Source organism: Lissotriton helveticus, chromosome 2_2 (assembly GCF_964261635.1).
Source record: "Lissotriton helveticus chromosome 2_2, aLisHel1.1, whole genome shotgun sequence".
Lineage (NCBI taxonomy): Eukaryota > Metazoa > Chordata > Amphibia > Caudata > Salamandridae > Lissotriton > Lissotriton helveticus.
The window spans coordinates 273,849,968-273,869,358 of record NC_136060.1 but is presented as its reverse complement, the minus strand read 5'-3'; the positions used below and the strand labels follow the sequence as shown (position 1 = coordinate 273,869,358).

Sequence of the window (19,391 nt, the reverse complement as noted above, 5' to 3'; positions counted from 1 at the left end):
CTCTTTACACTAGGGCATGGTTTTGGGGTAGGTCCGAGATCTTGTGGCCAGAACAAATCGTTCCAGGGAGAAGTGGAGGTTGAGACTACAAGGACTTCCGTTTTGTCTGGATTGATTTTTAATAGATTAGACGACATCCAGTTTACTGTGAACCGTAGTATATTCTGGGCCATGGATTGAGCCGATGTTGTGTTGTCGATACTCAGCAGCAGCTGAGTATCATCGGCGTAGTTAAAAACTTTACAGCCCATGTTTGCCAAGGAATCTATCAGTGGCTGTAGGTATAGATTAAATAAGAGTGGTGAGAGTGCGGACCCTTGCGGGACTCCACATACTAAGGTGCCTACGTCTGAGATCTGATCTGCTAACTGGATCCTCTGCGTCCTCCCTAATAGAAAAGCTGTTAGCCATTGGAGAGCTTGTTCTTTTATCCCGGACCTGGCTAGTCTGTCCAGGAGCAGTGCATGGCTGACAGTATCAAACGCCGCTGAAAGGTCTAATAATATCAGGGCGCTTGGCTTTTTACTGTCAGCCATGCATCTGAGCTCATCCAGTACTGACAGCATTACTAGTTCCGTGCTATGGTGGGCACGAAACCCAGCTTGCCGCTCCTGGAGAAGATGGTGGGCTTCCAGAAGGGGTGATAATGATTTTAGCACATGCTGTTGTAGAACTTTTGATAGAAATGGCAGCTGGGATATTGGCCTGTAGTTCTTCAGGCTAGTTGGATCTGCCCCAGGTTTTTTTATCAGGGGTCTGACGCGTGCCTCTTTAAAAGGGGTTGGTAATGATCCAGTAGCTAATGAATTATTTAGGAGGTCTAGGATCTGGTCCTCCAAAATCGGAATTGCTAACCGAAAGATATCGGGAGGGCAGGGGTCGGCGGCATAAACATGACAACTTTGTTTCCCTTGGAATCGGAACAGTCTCAGAATCGTAGAAACAATAGATAACAGTTTCACTCAGTCAATTGTGCATGCTTCATTTCTACAGAGTTTACACAGAAATAGATAGACGGGCATTTCAATAAAAAGGGGTTTATTGAACAGTCTTATTTCTCGTGCAAGAGATATGAACTGCTACAATCGTAAGACAGAATGTGAAGTATAATACGTACAGCGTTAGCAGTAAGATAAAATAATACTGCAATAGCATTGTTTGTAGCTATGACATATATTCATAAAAATACACACATAAATAACACAGGCTAAAATGTGAATACTCATCTGATGCTTCTAGCTAGTTCTACCACAGGGTACCTAACCTAAGTCTAGTACGAGGTAAGAAGTAGGTGCTGTTTGTCTATAGTCTAGTTTAGCTATAGTTAAGATTGGTGTTGCCAAGATCTGCCAAAAGTCCCTCTACGTTCTAGTCCGCTCCATACCTTAGAATGAGAGAGGTTAAAATCTCTTTCCGGAGTCAGAAACACTGGAGCTGGATTCTCTGCAAGGAGGATGACAGCGTCTGGTCAGTGCGTCAGGTGGGGACTCGAATTCCTTCCAAACTTGCCGTGGCGAGTCGTGTCGTGCAAGTATGCAGCCGAACCGTGATTTGCCTTGGCAAGTCAAGGTATATTTATACCTTGAAGGGGTTTAGGAATGCCAGTATTGACGTAAAAGTTGGGCAGAAAAACGTCATGAATGAACCCCTAAGGAATAGATGTTCATGCATAATAAATAATCCAAGCAAGGGGAAGTCCTAAAGGCTTAAGAGTCTGGTTTGCCAAGAACTTGTTGTGACGTAGATGGACTTGTGTAGGTGGCCATGCCTGTATTTGGTTTGCATGGAAAATGCCTAAATAAGGGTTGGATTTCTATGCCTAAATAAGGGCAATGCGAATTGTGCCTAGGGCATAAATCGGGAAACCTATATACGGTATCTAAATCGACACACACAACAGTTGTAGTGCTAGAGGCCCTCTTGTGGTCTGACACCCTGTGATGACCTTTGACTATCATTATTTTAACTGACTTTAGTGTGTTATTTTATCCTAGCCTCAATGTACAGAGGGCCTGCATATGCCCTGCTTCTCTTACAAGTTTCTTTCTTGTAATCTTGCTGTCTTTCAATGGGAGTTGTCATGGAGTAGGACAGCCTTGCCAAGAACAGAGATGTGGAATGTACGTTTTGGTCTTGATTGTGGGCAGTGATGCACACATGTGCTCTGAGTTGTACATTAAGAGATGAAGTATGTGAATCTATAAGCAGTTGTGCACAATTGTGCATTGATGAGAATTATGAAGTTCTTACTATTGGCACTGACATGGCCTCACGCCATCCTTTTTCCTGACTCTGCCTTGCTTGAGCTTTTACTGCGTGCACAGCAGCGCTTGCAAGTTGTTTGGGTTATTCACGTTCAAGGATTGTTTTTGTATCATGAAGGCTTTTGTGAGCTTCGTCAAAATAAAGGCTGGAACATTCGAGATCTGGAGAAGGGAACATGAGAACTCCTTCCTGCCATGGGAATGCTTGCTTGGAACCCGGCCAGTTCTGGTAAGATTCCTCTGGCATGGGGGGAGGTCTTTCTCGAACCTTCTAGTGTGTTTGGGATTATATAGCTGAGGGTTGTTGACTTAGAAACCGGGAGTTTGGAATCCGAGTGGGGACGGACACGTCTACCTCGGAGCAGGGACCCTGGTTGCTGAGGCTCTCAATCATGGTTGTTTAACTTCCCCAGTCAGGAGTGGGCTGACGTATTGTGTTTTGGTTATTGCCATTCCGATGTTTGGCCAGTAGCTATGATTATTTGATGTGTTTTCTTTGTGATGTATATATATATTACCTACTGGCTAAAATCTAGTTTCCATAGGAAATCCGCAACATTCTATTTGGAATAACTTTGGCGCCGGTAGATAAATCTTCGCGAATTTCTCCAAGAAGATGGCCTGCTCCGCTCCTTCCTTGAAAGTTTGGGGGTGATTCGTGAAGCGGGGGCCAAGAAAAAAGGGGGGTCCCAAAACGTGTTTTCCCCATGCAATTTCCCATAGGACCTTTAGCCGGGGCTACAGCCCTAACGGCTGAAAGGAATTACACCAAACGTGGCAAAAAGGTAAAGGTCTGTTCGCAGATGGGCCTTTTTGTTAAATGGTGTAAATCCATTCAGTAGTTCCTGAGAAAATCATAAATATATCTAGAGGTGCATACGGTAAGCTTACTGTAAGCTTACCTTACTCTGTACCTTCCCGAGGACGAGCTGAATGCTAATTGGCTGTCAACTGTCTGTCAACACTCTAAACCAGAAAGTGTTGGCAGCCATCTTGTGCCTCAGTAGACTGAGGTACAAGAAAGCAGAAAAACAAATGTGTAGAACGCAAAACGGGGGCAGGGTAGATACACCCTGACCCCCTAGGCTTGCTCAGAGGGTCCCACAAGGACCCCCAAAGCCCCCCCCCAATTTTTATTTTTTACAAAAATCGCGTGGTACGAGTACCGCACGAGTACAGTACGAGTAGGTAAGCTTACTGTAAGCTTACTGTACTCTGTACATTCCCGAGCCCGAGCTGAATGCTATTTGGCTGTTAACTGTCTGTCAACACTCCAAACCAGAAAGTGTTGGCAGCCATCTTGTGCCTTGGTAGACTGAGGCACAAGAAAGCAGAAAAAGAAACATGTAGAACGCAAAAAGGGGGCAGGGTAGAAACACCCTGACCCCATAGGCCTGCTCAGGGGGTCCCACAAGGACCCCCAGGCACCCCCCCAATTTTAGTTTGACAAAAATCGCGGGGTACGAGTACCGTACGAGTATCGTACGCGTACCTTTCCGAGTACGAGCTGCATGCTCATTGGCTCTGAACACTCCAAACCAGGAAGTGTTGGCAGCCATCTTGTGCTCAGTAGACCGAGGCACAAGAAAGCAGAAAAACAAACATGTAGAACGCAAAAAGGGGGAAAGGTAGAAACAACTTGACCCCCTAGGCCTGCTCCGGTGGTCCCACAAGGACCCCCAAGGCCTCAATTTTTTTTTTTTTTTTAAACCCGGTCTGCTTTTTTTCAAATTACCCCCCAGGGGACCAAATCCCGGGGGCATAGTGAAAAAGAAGTGTGGGGGGGCCCCAATCCCCCCCACACTGTCCCGGGGACCACCACCCCCCGGGGCAAAGCAACGCAGCCCCCTGGCGCATACTGTAGGTTCCAGGTGGGCTAGTTGGCCCCCATGGACCCACGGTATGCAAGGGGAATTGGTTCCCCCTCTGCAAACGCGCCAGGGGGCTGCGTTGCAGAGAGGTGTAAAAAGGAGGGTGGCCTCATTAAACCTCTCTGCAATGCAGCCCCCTGGCGCATACCGGAGGTTCCTGGTGGGCTAGTTGGCCTCCATGGACCCCCAGTATGTAAGGGGAATTAGTTCCCCCTCTGCAAACTCGCCGGGGGGCTGCATTGCAGAGAGGTGTCAAAAGGGGCGTGGCCTCATTACACCTCACTGCAATGCAGCCACCTGGCGCATACTGGAGATTCCTGGTGGGCTAGTTGGCCCCCAGGGACCCCCAGTATGCAAGGGGAATTAGTTCCCCTCTGCAAACGCGCCCGGGGGCTGCGTTGCAGAGAGGTGTAAAAAGGGGCATGGCCTCATTACACGTCTCTGCAACGCAGCCTCCTGGCGCATACTAGAGGTTCCGGGTGGGCTAGTTGCCCCCCAGGGACCCCCAGTATGAACACTCTACAGGGCGCGTTAGCACAGTGGTGAAGGTAGGGGGCGGGGCTTGAGGTGATGTGAGTGCAATCTAGAGGTCCCCTAGGGGGCAACTAGACCAACAGGTATCTCCAGTAAGTGCCATGGAGCTGTGTTGCAGAGTGTTGTAAAAAGTAGGTATGCCCTTCGAACGACTCTCTGCTACACAGCTGCCTGGCGCATACTGGAGGTACCTGGTGGGCTAGTTGGCTCACAGGCGACCTCAGGATAGAAGAGGAATTAAGTCCCCAATCTAGCTCACTACTATTCCTGAAAAGTAAATTTAACTGTACTTACCAGTAACTTGAATTTCCTTCCATAGGATATCATTGCCTGCTATATAAAATATATATAAATTAAAAAGAATATTACATTAAAAAAAATATTACAATTTCAATATTTTTAACAACTTTTTTTCAATTTATATTAAAAATGTGTAATGTAATTTAAAAATTAAATATCTAAAAATAAATAGTTTAAAATAATGTAGTAAATCAGTATAAAAAAATATAACAATTAATACATTTAAAAATTATCATTTACACAACCTTTTAAATTCACTGAAAAAAACCATAGGTTTCAGCCACGTTATAGTTAAAAATTAGAATTTAAATGATATATATGTATATATGAATGCTCTGATTGCCCAAGACAATGAGTCGCACGCCAACACCGTCGTGAAGCCAAGCTTTTATTCAGTTACAAACAGTCTCTCACTCGCAGAGTCCTTTAATAGCTGTCTCGTGGGATGTTGCCTGGCGTGTTTCGAAGGATTTACCTTCTTCCTCAGAGGCTCCCAACTACAGTAATGCCATTTCCGGTGCAGTTCCTTTTATGCCTGTCTTGGGCAATCGGAGCATATATATATATATATATATATATATATATATATATATATATATATATATATATATATATATATAATCTCTCTCTCTCTCTCTCTATATATATATACAGAAAGTGGATTGTGGATGACTGTGGTGAGAGACGGTGGTCCCAGAGCGGGGCGGCTTTCGCAGTTGCCAGCATGGGATCTGGTGTTCCTGCCTCAAGAAATGCCTCGCCCGAAATACTGGCGCCTTCGGTGACTGGGCACCGCTGAAAACAACAGGTTATGCGGTGAGGTGGTTCTGGCACACACATCATCTTTTGCTATGAGGTCGCCCCCAACCCCGTGGTGATGTCTGATTTTTATTCACATCCTTGCTGCCAGGTATTTGCCTTTGCCCCAATGTCATCCTTTGATTTCAAGGTCCGACTCTGCTAAAAAACTGTTTGGTGACTTTTACCTGCTATCAGCAACTGGCTAATGTGTGGCATTATGGGACTGGTAGTTCCGAGGGGTGTTGCACTAGCTCGAAATTTGACATCGATTTCTTAACACAGTCGATGTAGGAACATGTGACCCCGAAAGGTTAACCAGTATTATCTTATCTTGGCACAAAAATTTATGGCCGTATGGCAGGCAATCGTATCAACTATTGCAATTATGTGCAGCTGAAGGCAAAGGACGCGATGAACGGAAGCAACATTATCGGCTCGTGTGAGCCTGCTGGGACTTAGATGCCTGATATTCTGGGCTGTTAATTCCGGTCTAAAAAAGCAGCACGGATCTTCTTATACATTTTAAGTTTACAGACTTTACAGGATTATAGTTTGGTTGCTGATTTTATTTGCCTATAATATTCCCACTGTGATGTAACCCTTTGCATAAGTGTTATTCTATCTGTCTGTTCCATTATGACAGTTTACCAGTCATGTGCACATATTTCGTGATTTCATCATTACGTTATGTTGGACCTGGTATGTGTCAGACCTTTAGCTGTATTGCACAGTTACACACACACACATGCATTTGTTGGACTATAGGACAAAAGGTTATACCAGAATGTGTTTTCTGTTTTCTATTTCCATTGCTAGGTCCAGTGGGATGGGCTATATAAAGTTCTTAATTAATGGCGCCAAACTAGATTGAGAAAGGCCTCTGTGTAGGCTGAAACGTTTCTTGTACCTGGGATTGGGGGCGACATGATCGAATAAAGTGATGCCGTTTCCTGAAGCCACCTGTGCCTGTGCCTTCTTCCGCGGAGTTCTTCTTTGTGGGAGCTGGATGTTCTGTACATATATATATATATATATATATATATATATATATATATATATATATATATATAGTAGCAGCCCGTCCCGACGTTGTCCGGTTATGAAATAGAATGTGTGTAATGTGTGTATTTGGCAAGGGCAATTTATTTTAAAATCTCGCGGTAGACAACATTTTTGTTTCATTAGAATAGGGACGGAGAAGGGCCAGCTGCAGCCCTGGTTGATGTTAGCAGACGCGTGTAATGTCGTTGAATGAGAGAGTTATCAGCTGCGGGTAAATCCGTTTAATGAGAGAGTTCAATGACAGCGAGTAGGAGAGGCTGCAGTAATTGTCCCCGCAGACACGCTCATTTGCGTGTTCCTCCGCTTGAGGCCCAGATGCAGGCCTGTTTGATGTTAGCAGGCGCGTGTTCCCCCGCTTGAGGCCCAGCTGCAGCCCTGGTTGATGCTATCAGGCGCGTGTAATTAGTGTCTGATCCGCCGCCTGAGCCCGGCTAGAGCCTTGGTTGATGGTAGCAGGCGCGTCTAATTTCGTTGAATGAGAGAGTTCAGTAACAGCGCGCAGGAGAGGCTGCAGTTATGTTACTTACCAGGCCTCCAGCTGAACGCGTTTGTCATGCCCCCAGCACACGGCCACAGCAGACGATCTTCTGAGTAATGTACGACCCACATGGCATGAAGGGCGGAACGTAGCACACGCCCCCAGCGTGCCCCTTGATGCGGCGCAATTGCGTTCACATGGCATGAAGGCCGGACACACGCCCCCAGCGTTTCTCACGCCCCCAGCGTTTCACACGCCCCAGCGTGTCACGCCCCCAGGGTGCCCCTTGATGCTGCTCAGCAACGTAATTGGCGCTTGTAAGTACGACTCACATGGCATGAAGGGCGGACACACGCCCCCAGCGTTTGTCACGCCCCCAGTACACGCCCAGAGCCCACGATGTGATGGCCGTACTACACGCCCCCAGCGTTAGTCACAACCCCAGTCCACGCCCACAGCGCAACGCAGACACGCCCACAAGGGACTACTTTGCTGGCACAGTTCTTTTACCTTTTAAATGTATATGGTGTCCTACGGTACAATTGTATGTCTTGCACTGTATGATTGTGACGAACACCACTGTTTCTTGAAAAGTTAGTAAAAACAATTCAAAAAGAAAAAAGTATATGGTGGCCGTCTGCATAGCCTATGTCCTTCTGCTGCAACTGCCCTTTCCAACGCTGTATTGGGTGTTGTGATTGGTGCTGTGGTTACTGAGATTACCCGCCTCAAAGGCTTGGGCTCTCTCTTTATAATATTAGTATATATATATATCTTTCTGATCTCGTGCTGGACGTCCATTATATTTGCTTGAGTGTTATATCACATTATTTGCTGCTTAATAATTCATCAGTATTATTCATGTATTATATTTTCAAGTGTGTTATTATTGCTTGCATATAAACATATATATATATCTTTGTGTATTTTAATCTTGTGCATTTGGCGTCTGGGAAAGCCTTTCTGTTAGAGAGCATAGTGTAAAATAAAACCCCAAGCCTTATTCTAAAAGAGAGAGAATCCTTGCATTTTGTAAAATAAAACCCTTTTCAGAAGATGTTGTTTGTTTTGGGTTAAAGTCTTTTGCTTTACCGGGTGTTGAGCCATCGTGTGGGAGCTGTATTATTTGATAGGCGCAAGCAAGACACATGTGTCTTGTGATACAGCACTCATCTGCAAAAACATGTCTTGGTCCAAATCCTACACCAGTTCAGGTGCATGCTGATAAAATATGAAGTACATAGAAATCCGGATGCACAAACATTTTATAAAGCAATTCTAGCATTTACAGGATTGAAAGGGGTTCGGTCATGAGGAGTGAGAACTGGCATCTAGTCTTCATGCCTCACTTTTGCTGCATGAGTTCTGTGTCAGTAATGTGGATAAATCAGGAACTTCACTACAAAAACAGCAGTCATTAGAAGAAGGCATTGCTATGATTCATAGTGTGAAGCCACCTCTTTGCACACGAGAAGTGATGAAGCTTGATACTCCAAAACTGGCAAACAGTGTATGCATTGAGACAATGGAAATGCTGATATGTGCACAATTGTTGGTGCCACTTAAAGAGAGGCTTCATGTCAACTTTAAATGCAATACATGAGATGCCTTTGAAGAATCGAATAAACTAAGTGTCCCATGAAGTCACACGGCTCTCAAGAGCTTTGCAAGTGGCTGCAGCCATTTTGAATTTACTGAGTGTAAGTTCCTTGTGGTCCACAGTGTCCTTGCTAGGTAGTCAAGATCCATTGCTGCTGTGTCCAGGACTTTCTTGACAGTTATGGCAAAACCTTTGAAATAATGATCATCCTTGGAACTGAATGAATATAGGAATGCATTCTTAGGAATCCAATCATGTTTGTGGAGTCAACATCTATTTACTCAGTATTGTTTCAGAGCTATCCTTTAAGGTAAATTAACTCATTTTTTGGCATATCTTGTTTATTAACTTGAGAAACAGAAAGGATAGCATCCCTTCAATGCCTTTGATGTAGTTTTGTTTAGATGCACATATTGCATCAAGGTAGCAAAATAAGTTAGGAAAGTAATTGCTTGATGAACTTCACAATTCTAATTCATGCTTGCTCTGTTTCACTTTATGCATTTCAGTTTTAGTTTTAGAGTTTTAGAGTTTGACCAAAATGTAGAGCCTTATTTACAAATGGCACTTTGTAGTACATTTTGTAGTGCTACACAATGAACTAAAAAACGTAGCACAAAGTGTAACTTTTGCCTAGATTTATATGTGCAGAGTTCCATGCCCCAACTGCAGACTCTTCGCACATATAAATATAGATTTTGGATGTAAATGTGAGAGAGATACAGGGGATTAGATGAGAAAATGAGATTTACTCCTAAAGGGGATGGGATTAGGGAGGATAAAGAGAGGTTTAGGGAACGTTTCGGGTTTGGAGTTTCAACCACCCACACAAGAGTAATGTAAATGTCTCTACTTTGGGAGTAGAGACATTTACCTTATACTTTTGCAGAAGGTTTACACACTGAGTTTGTGAATACAAAAAGTAGTAAACTTATTACAAAGTGTAGACGTACTCAAAAGTTTACCTTATCTTTGTGTATCATGCCCATCAGGTTCACAAACACAGGGATGTTGAGAGGCTATAACTTATATCATGGAAAGTATTAGACTCTGTAGCAAAATTGATGAAATATTAAAACTCTGTTCTCTAGATATCAAAACTTATTCACTTGAAGAGAGTGCTCACCTTAATGTTAAGTCCAGATATCCGGTGTCTCTGTGTTCTCTCTTATACCATTACCTTTTCCCCAGATCTACTACTAACGAAAACATTATTTGGGTATGGTTGTCTGTAGATTTAAGGAGGTGTGAAAACATTCATTATTCCAAAGACTGCTGTATTACGAGTCGACCAAGGGGGTGTGGAGGTGGAAATTTTGCAGCAGTGGTGAGTACTATTACCAAATATATTGACGCCTGTGTGTGTATTTCACCTGAATGTGTCGGATGCACACATATGCACACATATGTATGATATATGTGGGACAATACCATTTACCCATTACCGGTGTTCGGGCCATAAGTTGGCAGTCCTGGCAATGGGTACATGGTACGAAACAGACTGACCTGTAGATCACCACACACAGGATTGTAATCCTCGGAGTTAAGGTCCTTGTTGTGAAGGGGGGACCTGGAGAAACACATCCACGTTGGAATTTGCCTGGAAGCAGAAGTAAGGAGTGAGCATGCACCCCAAATCCTTCATCACCACCAACTTGAAGCAGGCAGTTGGACCATCACGGTCTGCTTGTGGACCAGGCAATTTGTAATACGCACAGAGGTGCAGCTCCCCTGTACTGCCCTATGGCGGCATCCTTTCTCCGATGGTGAACCGGGTGGTTGGCGGTCTGTTGGCAGTCTCGGCAGTCCTGTGGTGTTCACAATGCTGATCTGCCCAACTCATAATACAGTGGTCGGACCGCCAAGCTTACAGCGCTCGGACCGCCACAGCTGATACGGTGGTCCATGGGACCGCCAAACTCGTAATAAGGCCCTTAGTCCGGGACAATCACACTGTATTGGGAAGGTACACTCTGCTTATTTAGCTCCTGAAATCACTTTCTCGTCTAGTGAAGCCTACGAGTTCTTTATTATCACAAAGAATAACCAGCAGTTCAAGTTCTGTGTCACAGTAAAGATGGACAACATGGGCTAATTTATCGTAAGATTTTAGCAATCCACGTTTACACTTCCCATTTGGTAATTCTGTCAAGCAGCAACAGAGAGCAAGCAATGCTCCTGTTTTTTTTTTTTATAAGTAGCACCGGTCTGTTTATTCGGCAAGGGCTTTTAAAAAAAAAAAGAAAAAAAAAAAGGTTTGGGAATTTCAAATGCAAGGATAGTGGTCTACTCTCCCTTGCAGGCTACACCCGATGCGGCTGGAGCCATTCTTAGAGGGTTGCACATTACGACCTACCTGATTATTATTCATTTGGAAGGTCGTTTTGCTAGCCCTTGAGACTGTAGGAATTGTGAGGCAACTTATGAGTGCATACGTTATTTCATAAATTGCATAAAGGTTCACGGAACCAGTTAGGGTGAAAATTACACATCTGGGTTCGTGAATATGTCTTTGAACATCGGACCCTGTAAAACAGTATCATGTAGTTGCAAAAAAGTTTCCATCTGTTGGGTGTTATGTGGGTTCGTGTAACTTTTTCTCTGGCTCAACTTTCTGCATGACATTTCTAAGCTTATTGCTGCTTACTTTGTTCAATCTAAGCCCACTTTCACCCACCTGCATCTTACTCAGCCTCATGCTACAGACATCGCCATTTTCTTTGCATTATGTTTAATTAATAAATATGTGTACAATATTCAGGAAAAAAAGTAATACATTAGAAAAGGTTGTCCTTCCTACACTAAGCTTCGGGTAGTTTCAGACACGTGCCTATATTGTCTGATAAATGAGTGTAAATGTATTGGAAAGCATAACAGGGTAGTCATTACAGAATTGGTATTCTACATTTTCAAAACCTCCAAATAGTAATGCAGTATTTGTATTTTTTTTATTTCTGTAGGAATTGCCTACTACGACAAGGTTATTGATGACCTGTTAGCGAATGGTATTACTCCGTTGGTGACATTATACCACTTTGATATGCCTCAAGGTATAGAAGATCAGGGTGGTTGGAAAGCAGAAAAAACTGTGGACTTATTTTCCGAATATGCACATTTTTGCTTTAACACATTTGGGAGCAAAGTTAAATGGTGGATTACTATCAATGAGCCTCATATTCTTGCTCGGTATGGCTATGGAGAAGGCTGCGTTGCTCCAGGAATTCGGGATCCTGGAACAGGAGCTTACCAGGCAGCACATAACATGATTAAGGCTCATGCTAAAGCTTGGCATGTCTATCACTTGCTATTCAAGGAGACGCAGCATGGTCGTGTATCAATAGCTCTAGATTCCGATTGGGCAGAACCCTTTGATCCAACCTCTGTGGAAGATCAGGAAGCAGCCAAACGTTACCTTGCCTTCAACCTCGGCAGGTTTGCTCAGCCAATTTTCATCAGTGGAGACTACCCAGAGGTATTAAAGTCCCATATGAGTGCAAAAAGTAAAAAGCAAGGATTCCCCACATCAAGACTTCCAGAGTTTACAGAAGAAGAAAAGAAGATGGTTCAGGGTACAGCAGATTTCTTTTGTTTAAATTATTATACCACCCGTAAAATAAAACATCAAGATAACTCTCAAGGGGAGCCTGGATTTGAAACAGACCAAGATGTTGAAGCAATTCAGGAACCATCCTGGCCTGTACCTGGCATCGAATGGCTAGCTGTCGTCCCATGGGGGTTGCGCAAACTACTGAAATTTGTCAAGGTATTTTTTCATTTGTCTTTGTTTGTAATGGAATTGTATTGGTTTAATGCTGTCCTAGGTATGACATTAATATTGACAGCACTGGGATAGCATGGTTACAGTTGGACTTAACACTGCCAAACTCCCCGGTCAACACCTCAAACCCACAGACACCCACACTGCTGCCACTTCTAAAACTCACCTGATATAATATAAAAAAGGTTGAATTATGCACAAATTATGACCCTTAAAATAATGGAGATTTCTACTTTCCCTTTGTGCTGTCTGTTCCAGCAACAGTATCTTTCGACCACAAACACGGGCTTAAATTCAATCCACACTTTTCTAATGACTGATGTACATTTTGCAGAATATTCTGTCCGCTGTGTAGACTTGCTCTCAAAGTCTGTTATTGTTGCGATTTCATTCGAATAACCCATTAGACCCACTTCTGTAACAGAAAATGAAGGGTAGAGACTAAGCACTGCTAATGTTTTCAACAAATAGATCTGTCTATAACCCTATAAGACCTCAGAGTTTGTGGTAGGGCAGACTGATGGCGATATTCCAGTGTTGCGTTTCCTGCTCTGGCTTCGGGTTCAAGCTTGTTGTCATCACACATAAATCCATCTACTGAGATACCACACACTATAGCAACACTAACAAAGTAGCTTAAATGTAAATTATCTTAAAACACCTAAGCTATTTTGCAAATACTTCACCTCTACAAATCCTCCATGATTCTGATGCTTAACTCAAGCTACCTAGAAAAGGCTTCCTGAACAACACCACAACCAATTCCACGTTTTGCTGCTGTTAGGAAAACAACTCGAGCATCACATGTACACACCTCGAGACAGCTACTCAAGGTCTACTCACTTTCAGAAAACATTCCAAGGTCTCTCCTCCAGCTCCTCTAAATCGAAAACAAACCAGCCAACCAGTCACTACTCATGAAGAGATAGATGTATTTCAAATAAAATACACATTCCACACTTTGCTCCTTTCTCCTCTAAAATGCACTTGGGTGCCTCACAGACAGACACCCACTACCGTTGCTGGCCAGTGTGAGGTCTGTAGACCAATAATAACAATACAGAAGCTGGCTGGAATATTATGGGCACTGGGAAAATATTTATTTTCAAATTAAAATAATATATCATTACCACAAGTATAATTTAAAGTGGTCTATGTCAATAATATTCAGGGACCATGATTGTCATATCGTTTATTTACAAAGATATTCTAACTACAACAGGTTCAACACAAATGTATTCAAGTTGATTAGCGGAAATTTTACTAAATCAATAGTTAATACATTATGAAATGAAAAAGAGTTATCAGGGTGGGTCGATGAAGGTATACCCCTTAACACAATGTAGGAATTAAGTTACAAAATAAAATATTCTTTTTGTCAATGAGGTCCATACAACTTAGTGAATGAAACTAGAGATGAAGTGAAGAAAGCCCATCATTGAGTGAGAAGGTAGCACTCCTTGTCTAGCCAGTCCGTATACACAGATCACAGACATAGTATTGACCACAACAATGTTGTGATAAAGAAATAGCAGTACAAAAAATATCAATTACAAAAATAGCATTTCTTTATACTTATAATGGTAAGTACAAAAATATTGAATGCATAACATTAACACATTTGCTGTTAGATCGCCCCACCCCGGTGCTGAGCCTTTTTTTGGCTATTTGGGGTTGTTCGCACTTAAGCCCCTGTAACTCATTTTGTCCCCATAAGGTATTCGCGCCAAATTTATGTCCTTTTCTTCCAACATCTTGTGGGGTCTAAAGGTTCCCAGGTTTGTAGATTCCCCTGGAGGGGACCATGAAATTGGCCAAAACACAGCTAATTTTAGTTTTTTTCAGAAACATTGCAAAAAAAGTGCTGCAGAAGAAAACATCTGTTTTTTATCTGCAAAAGGTATCAACAAAGGGTTTGTGGTGCTCAAATCACCATCTTCCCAGCTTTCAGGAACAGGTAGACATTTGTCAGAAAACCAACATTTTCTTCACAGTTTTGGCTTTTTACAGGGACATAACCTATTTTTCCTATTTTTTGTCCTTTTAACCTTCTTCCAGTTAGTCGTAGAAATGGGTGTTATAGCAATAATGGATCCCGGAAAACTTTACATTTCTGAAAAGTAGACAAAATTATAAATTCAGCAAGAAGTCATTTGTGTAGATCCTTCAAAGTTTTTTTTAATAGAAACTAAAAGTTGAAAATAAAAAATATTGAAATTGAGTTGAAATAAAAACAGTCATTTGTGCCAACATTTTCACCTGTAACTTCTGCTGAGTAGGACACATTTTTTAAAGCAATTTACCATTATGTCGGCTGGACCCTCTGATTGAGGGGTTATATAGGACTTGCAGGTTCACCAAGAACCCGAGGAACCCAGAGCCAATAACTGAACTGCGTCTTGCAATGGTTTTTCATTGTGTACCGGGTAAATAGCAATTCATTTGGTAAAATTTGAAGAGTGGAAATAGGTATAAAGGAAACCTTTATATTTACGAAGTGGAAACAAAATATAGAGTTTAGAAATAGTGGTTATTTGCACAACTCTGAAATTGTGGGTACCCATACAAGCATGAGAATTAGAGGACATTTTACACAATTACTTCTTTTTTATAATGTCCTACATTTGGAAGGCAGAAATGCAAAGAAAGTCAATTGGCTATAACACTTTTTCTACTGTTCTGTGTTCCTCTAAGTCTCCTGATAAGAATGGTATCTCACTTGTGTGGGTAGGCTAGTGCCTATGACAGGTTAAAGGCCCAAATCACATTTTTTCACTGAAAACTGACTCTTTTATTGCAATGTGTCTAGCTGTGGATTTTGGACCCTAGCTCAGACGGCACCTAAGGAAACCTAGCAAACCTACACTTTTTTTAAAACTAGACATTAAGGGAAATCCAGGATGGGGTGTTGTGTGTGGCTCTCACTAGGTTCTGTTACCCAGAATCCCTTGCAAATCTCAAACTTTATAAAAAAAAATAAAAAACGTATTTTTTGAATATTTCTGTGATAGAAAGTTCTGGAATCTGGAGGGAGCCACAAACTTCCACTCACCCAGAATTCCATTAAGTCTTGCGATATAAATGGTACCTCACTTATTTGGGTAGGCCTAGTGCCTGTGACAGGAAATGGCCCAAAACGCAATGTGGACACGTCGCATTATACAGAAAACGGACCCTTTTTCTGCAAAGTGCCTAGCTGTGCATTTGGGACCCTAGCTCAGCTTGCACCTAGGGAAACCTCGCAAACCTGTACATTTTTAAAAACCCAGACACTCAAGAGAATCTAGGATTGGGAGACTTGTGTACCTCTCAGCAGGTTCTGTTACCCAGAATCCCTTGCAAACCTCACACTTTGCCCACAAAAACACACTTTCTTCACATTTCTGTTATAGAAAGTTCTGGAATCTGCATGGAGCCACTAACTTCCACACACCCAGCATTCCCCCAAGTCACCCAATAAAAACAGTGCCTCACTTGTGTGGGTAGGCCTAGTACACATGACAGGTAATGGCACAAAATGCGACAGGGACACATTTCCACTTGAAAACTGACCTTTTTTTGGCAATGTGCCTATCTGTGGATTTTGGGCACTAGCTCAGCCGGCACCTAGGGAAACCTAGCAACCATGTACATTTTGTAAAACTAGACACCCTGGGGAATCCAGGATGGGGTCACTTGTGTGCCTCTTACCAGGGTCTGTTACCCAGAATCTCTAGCAAACCTCAAACTTCATTAAAAAAAACTAACATTTTCCATACATTTCTGTGATGGAAAGTTCTGGAATCTAATGGGAGCCACAAACTTCCACCAATCCAGCATTATCCCAATTCTCCAGATAATAATGGTACCTCATTTGTGCGGTTAGGCCCAGTGCCTGCGATGCGAAACATATTGTGAAGACTTCACAATTATCAATTACAAAAAGACCTTTTTTTGCGAGGGAGCCAACTGCGTTTTTCATCCCAGGCTTGGCGGCTATCTATGGAAACCTGCCAATCCCAGACATTTCTGAAAACTAGACACCTGGTGGACTCCAGGGAGGTGTGACTTGCGTGGATCCACCAAAGTGTTCCTACTCAGAATCCGCTCAAATTTAGTTGAAATAAAATAAAACAAATGGCACATTTCTGCTTGGGAAAATTGTAGGATCACCAGGCTGACACATGTCTCCTACCATACAGCATTCGCCCAGGTCTCCCGATAAAAATGGTACCTCACTTGTGTGGGTGGGCCAAGTACCCCCGGCAGGCAAGGGCCCAAAATTTATTGTGGGAACATCAAAATGATCTATCACAAAACGACCTGCTTATGAAAGGTTGCCACCTGCGTTTTTGGGCCCGGGCTCATCGGCCATCTAGGGAAACCAATCACATCCACACATTTCTGACGAGACACCCGGGGGGAGTCCAGGGAAGCGTGACTTACATGAATTGTATCCCCCAACATTTTCCTACCCAGAATCTCCTGTAAACCTCAAATTTAGCTAAACAAATCACATTTTCCTTACATTTCTGCGGGGGATCATGTCGTCGGCACAAACGTCCTACCACCCAGTGTTTTCCTTGGTCTTCCGATAAAAATGATTCCTCACTTGTGTGGGTGTCCAATGCAGAATCGCCTAAAAACTTATAAACAAAATATAGCACTTAGAGTTTGCTGTGCTATCCCTCGACCCCTTTATTTTTGGCCCTTCCTGTCGCAGGCCCTTGGCCCACCCACACTAGTGAGGTATAATTATACTCGGAAGAATGAGGGGAACGCTTAGTGGTAGGACATTTGTGCTGGCGCAGTGATCCCAGATAGAAAGGTGAGGAATATTTGTTTTTATTTAGCTAAATATAAGGTTTGCAGGGAATTCTGGGTAGGAACACTTTGACAGGTCCACACAAGCCATACCTCCCTAGACTTCCCGTTTGGTGATAGATAATTTTGATGTCTCCACATCAAAATTTGGGCCCTTCCCTGCCTCTGGTACTTGGCCCACCCACACAAGTGAGATGGCATTTTTAGGTAGAGTCTGGGCACCGCATGCGCTGCTCGTGAGGCATGCGATATTGAGGTATGAAATAGTAGCCCCAGCCATCTTTCAATTGGCTCCTGTTACTGTCCTTTCAAAATCATTGCTATTCATTCCTGAATAGGCTTAGTAGTCCCTCCTTGGTACCGCCTTGTCTGCAATTGTAACCTCTCATTAGGACTGGACCTTTTACTTGATGATCTTCCCCTGTTCCACGCACATCGCAGCACACTGCCTGCTTTTATATTGTTATTAGAAATCAGTAGTGGTCGGTGGTGGGAGTGCTGCCGGGCGGTGACGTGGGGTGGCACGCAGCAGCTCTCCCACCACCAACTGCTACTGTTAGTAATGTATTTATATAATTTACAGTGCGGTCTGCTTTCACTTTAGCATCCACACTTATTTATTTGGCAAGTCTGCATCTAGGTTAATATTCATGTAAGGGTGATGTGATTATTTCTCATGTATGGTGGCTTAGATTGTTATTTATCATTATACAGGGATCCAACGCCACACTGCCCTTTATTTATTTCAATTTATCGCGCATTAACATAGTGCCAACTCGCCCGAAAGGGACTGAAGTGCTTTGCAGGAGCACCACTTACATTACACAAGGATCCAGCACTGCTCTGCCCTTTAATTATTTATTTACATTCATCAAGCATTCACATAGCGCTGACTCGCCAGGAAGGGACTGAAGTGCTTTGCATGAGCACCACTTACATTACACAGGGATCCAGCACTGGGCTACCCTTTATTTATTATAGCCTTATAGCCCGCGGTAGAGGGCTATACCGGCTATTAAAGGCCCTCTCCAGCGTTAAAGGCCCCGAGCCGAAGGCGAGGGCCTTTCTCATGCATGTTCCATCTACATAAAGCGTTATGTCAGGGTCTGGGAGCGCAACATCTGTCAAGTCCTGTCTTGGCTTCGTCACTATATTTATTACTTCCACACAATCATGGGGTGTGGTGTCATCTGTGTTTGATGGTAAAAGAGTGGCAGGATTGAGTATGTTGCATCTTCTGATCTCTATGTGTGGTTGGAATAGTGTCAGCTCGTATCCTGTCAATCTCGCTACAGTCAGGTGTTGCGTCTGTGTCCTATTCAGGAGGACTTCCACTGCGTGTGGTACTTGTACTGTCAGAGGGTGTCCCAGCACTATTGAATCACTTTGTCTTATTGCCAAGGCTGTGGCCGCAACAGATTTCAGACATGCGGGCAAAGCTGTGCTACCGGATCCAGTGTACTAGAAAAATAAGCACATGGCTTGTGCTTCCCTGCTTGGTCTTGTGTGAGAACAGATAGTGCTGTTCTCACGAACAGGGTGAAATGTTTATTGTAATCAGGCGTGGCCAAAACTGGCGCTTGACATAAGGCTCATTTTAATTCCTTAAATGCTAGGGTGTGCTCTGGTGTCCAGGGGAGGACAGTAGAAGTGGCTGCCTCCTGTGTAGTCAACTGTATGAGGGGCTTTGCTATGTGGGCATACTGGGGAATCCATTGCCTGCAATAGGAGGTCAGGCCAATGAATGCACGTACTTCTTTCTGTGTTTTGGGTTGTGAAATGTTGAAAATCAATTGAATACGTTCTTGTGTTAGCTGCCTACCCTTCTTGGACAGCAAGTGCCCTAAGTAAGCCACTTGCTGTTCACAGAATTGCAATTTTGAGGGGGACACCTTGTGCC

The 19,391-nt window shown here is 43.3% G+C and overlaps 1 protein-coding gene across 7 annotated transcripts in view; it reads left to right on the top strand.

Annotated features, from left to right (window-relative positions):
• Positions 1 to 19,391, top strand: part of LOC144821404 (cytosolic beta-glucosidase-like) — a 418,101-nt gene that overhangs the window by 305,037 nt on the left and 93,673 nt on the right. For all 7 annotated transcript variants that reach the window (XR_013608345.1, XR_013608344.1, XM_078678400.1 and 4 more), the window contains exon 4: positions 11,871 to 12,673. Coding sequence is in view for 5 of the 7 variants with exons in the window: in XM_078678400.1 (XP_078534526.1) it covers positions 11,871 to 12,673 (803 nt within the window). In the remaining 2 variants the exon portion in view is untranslated. The remainder of the gene's footprint in view (positions 1 to 11,870; positions 12,674 to 19,391) is intronic.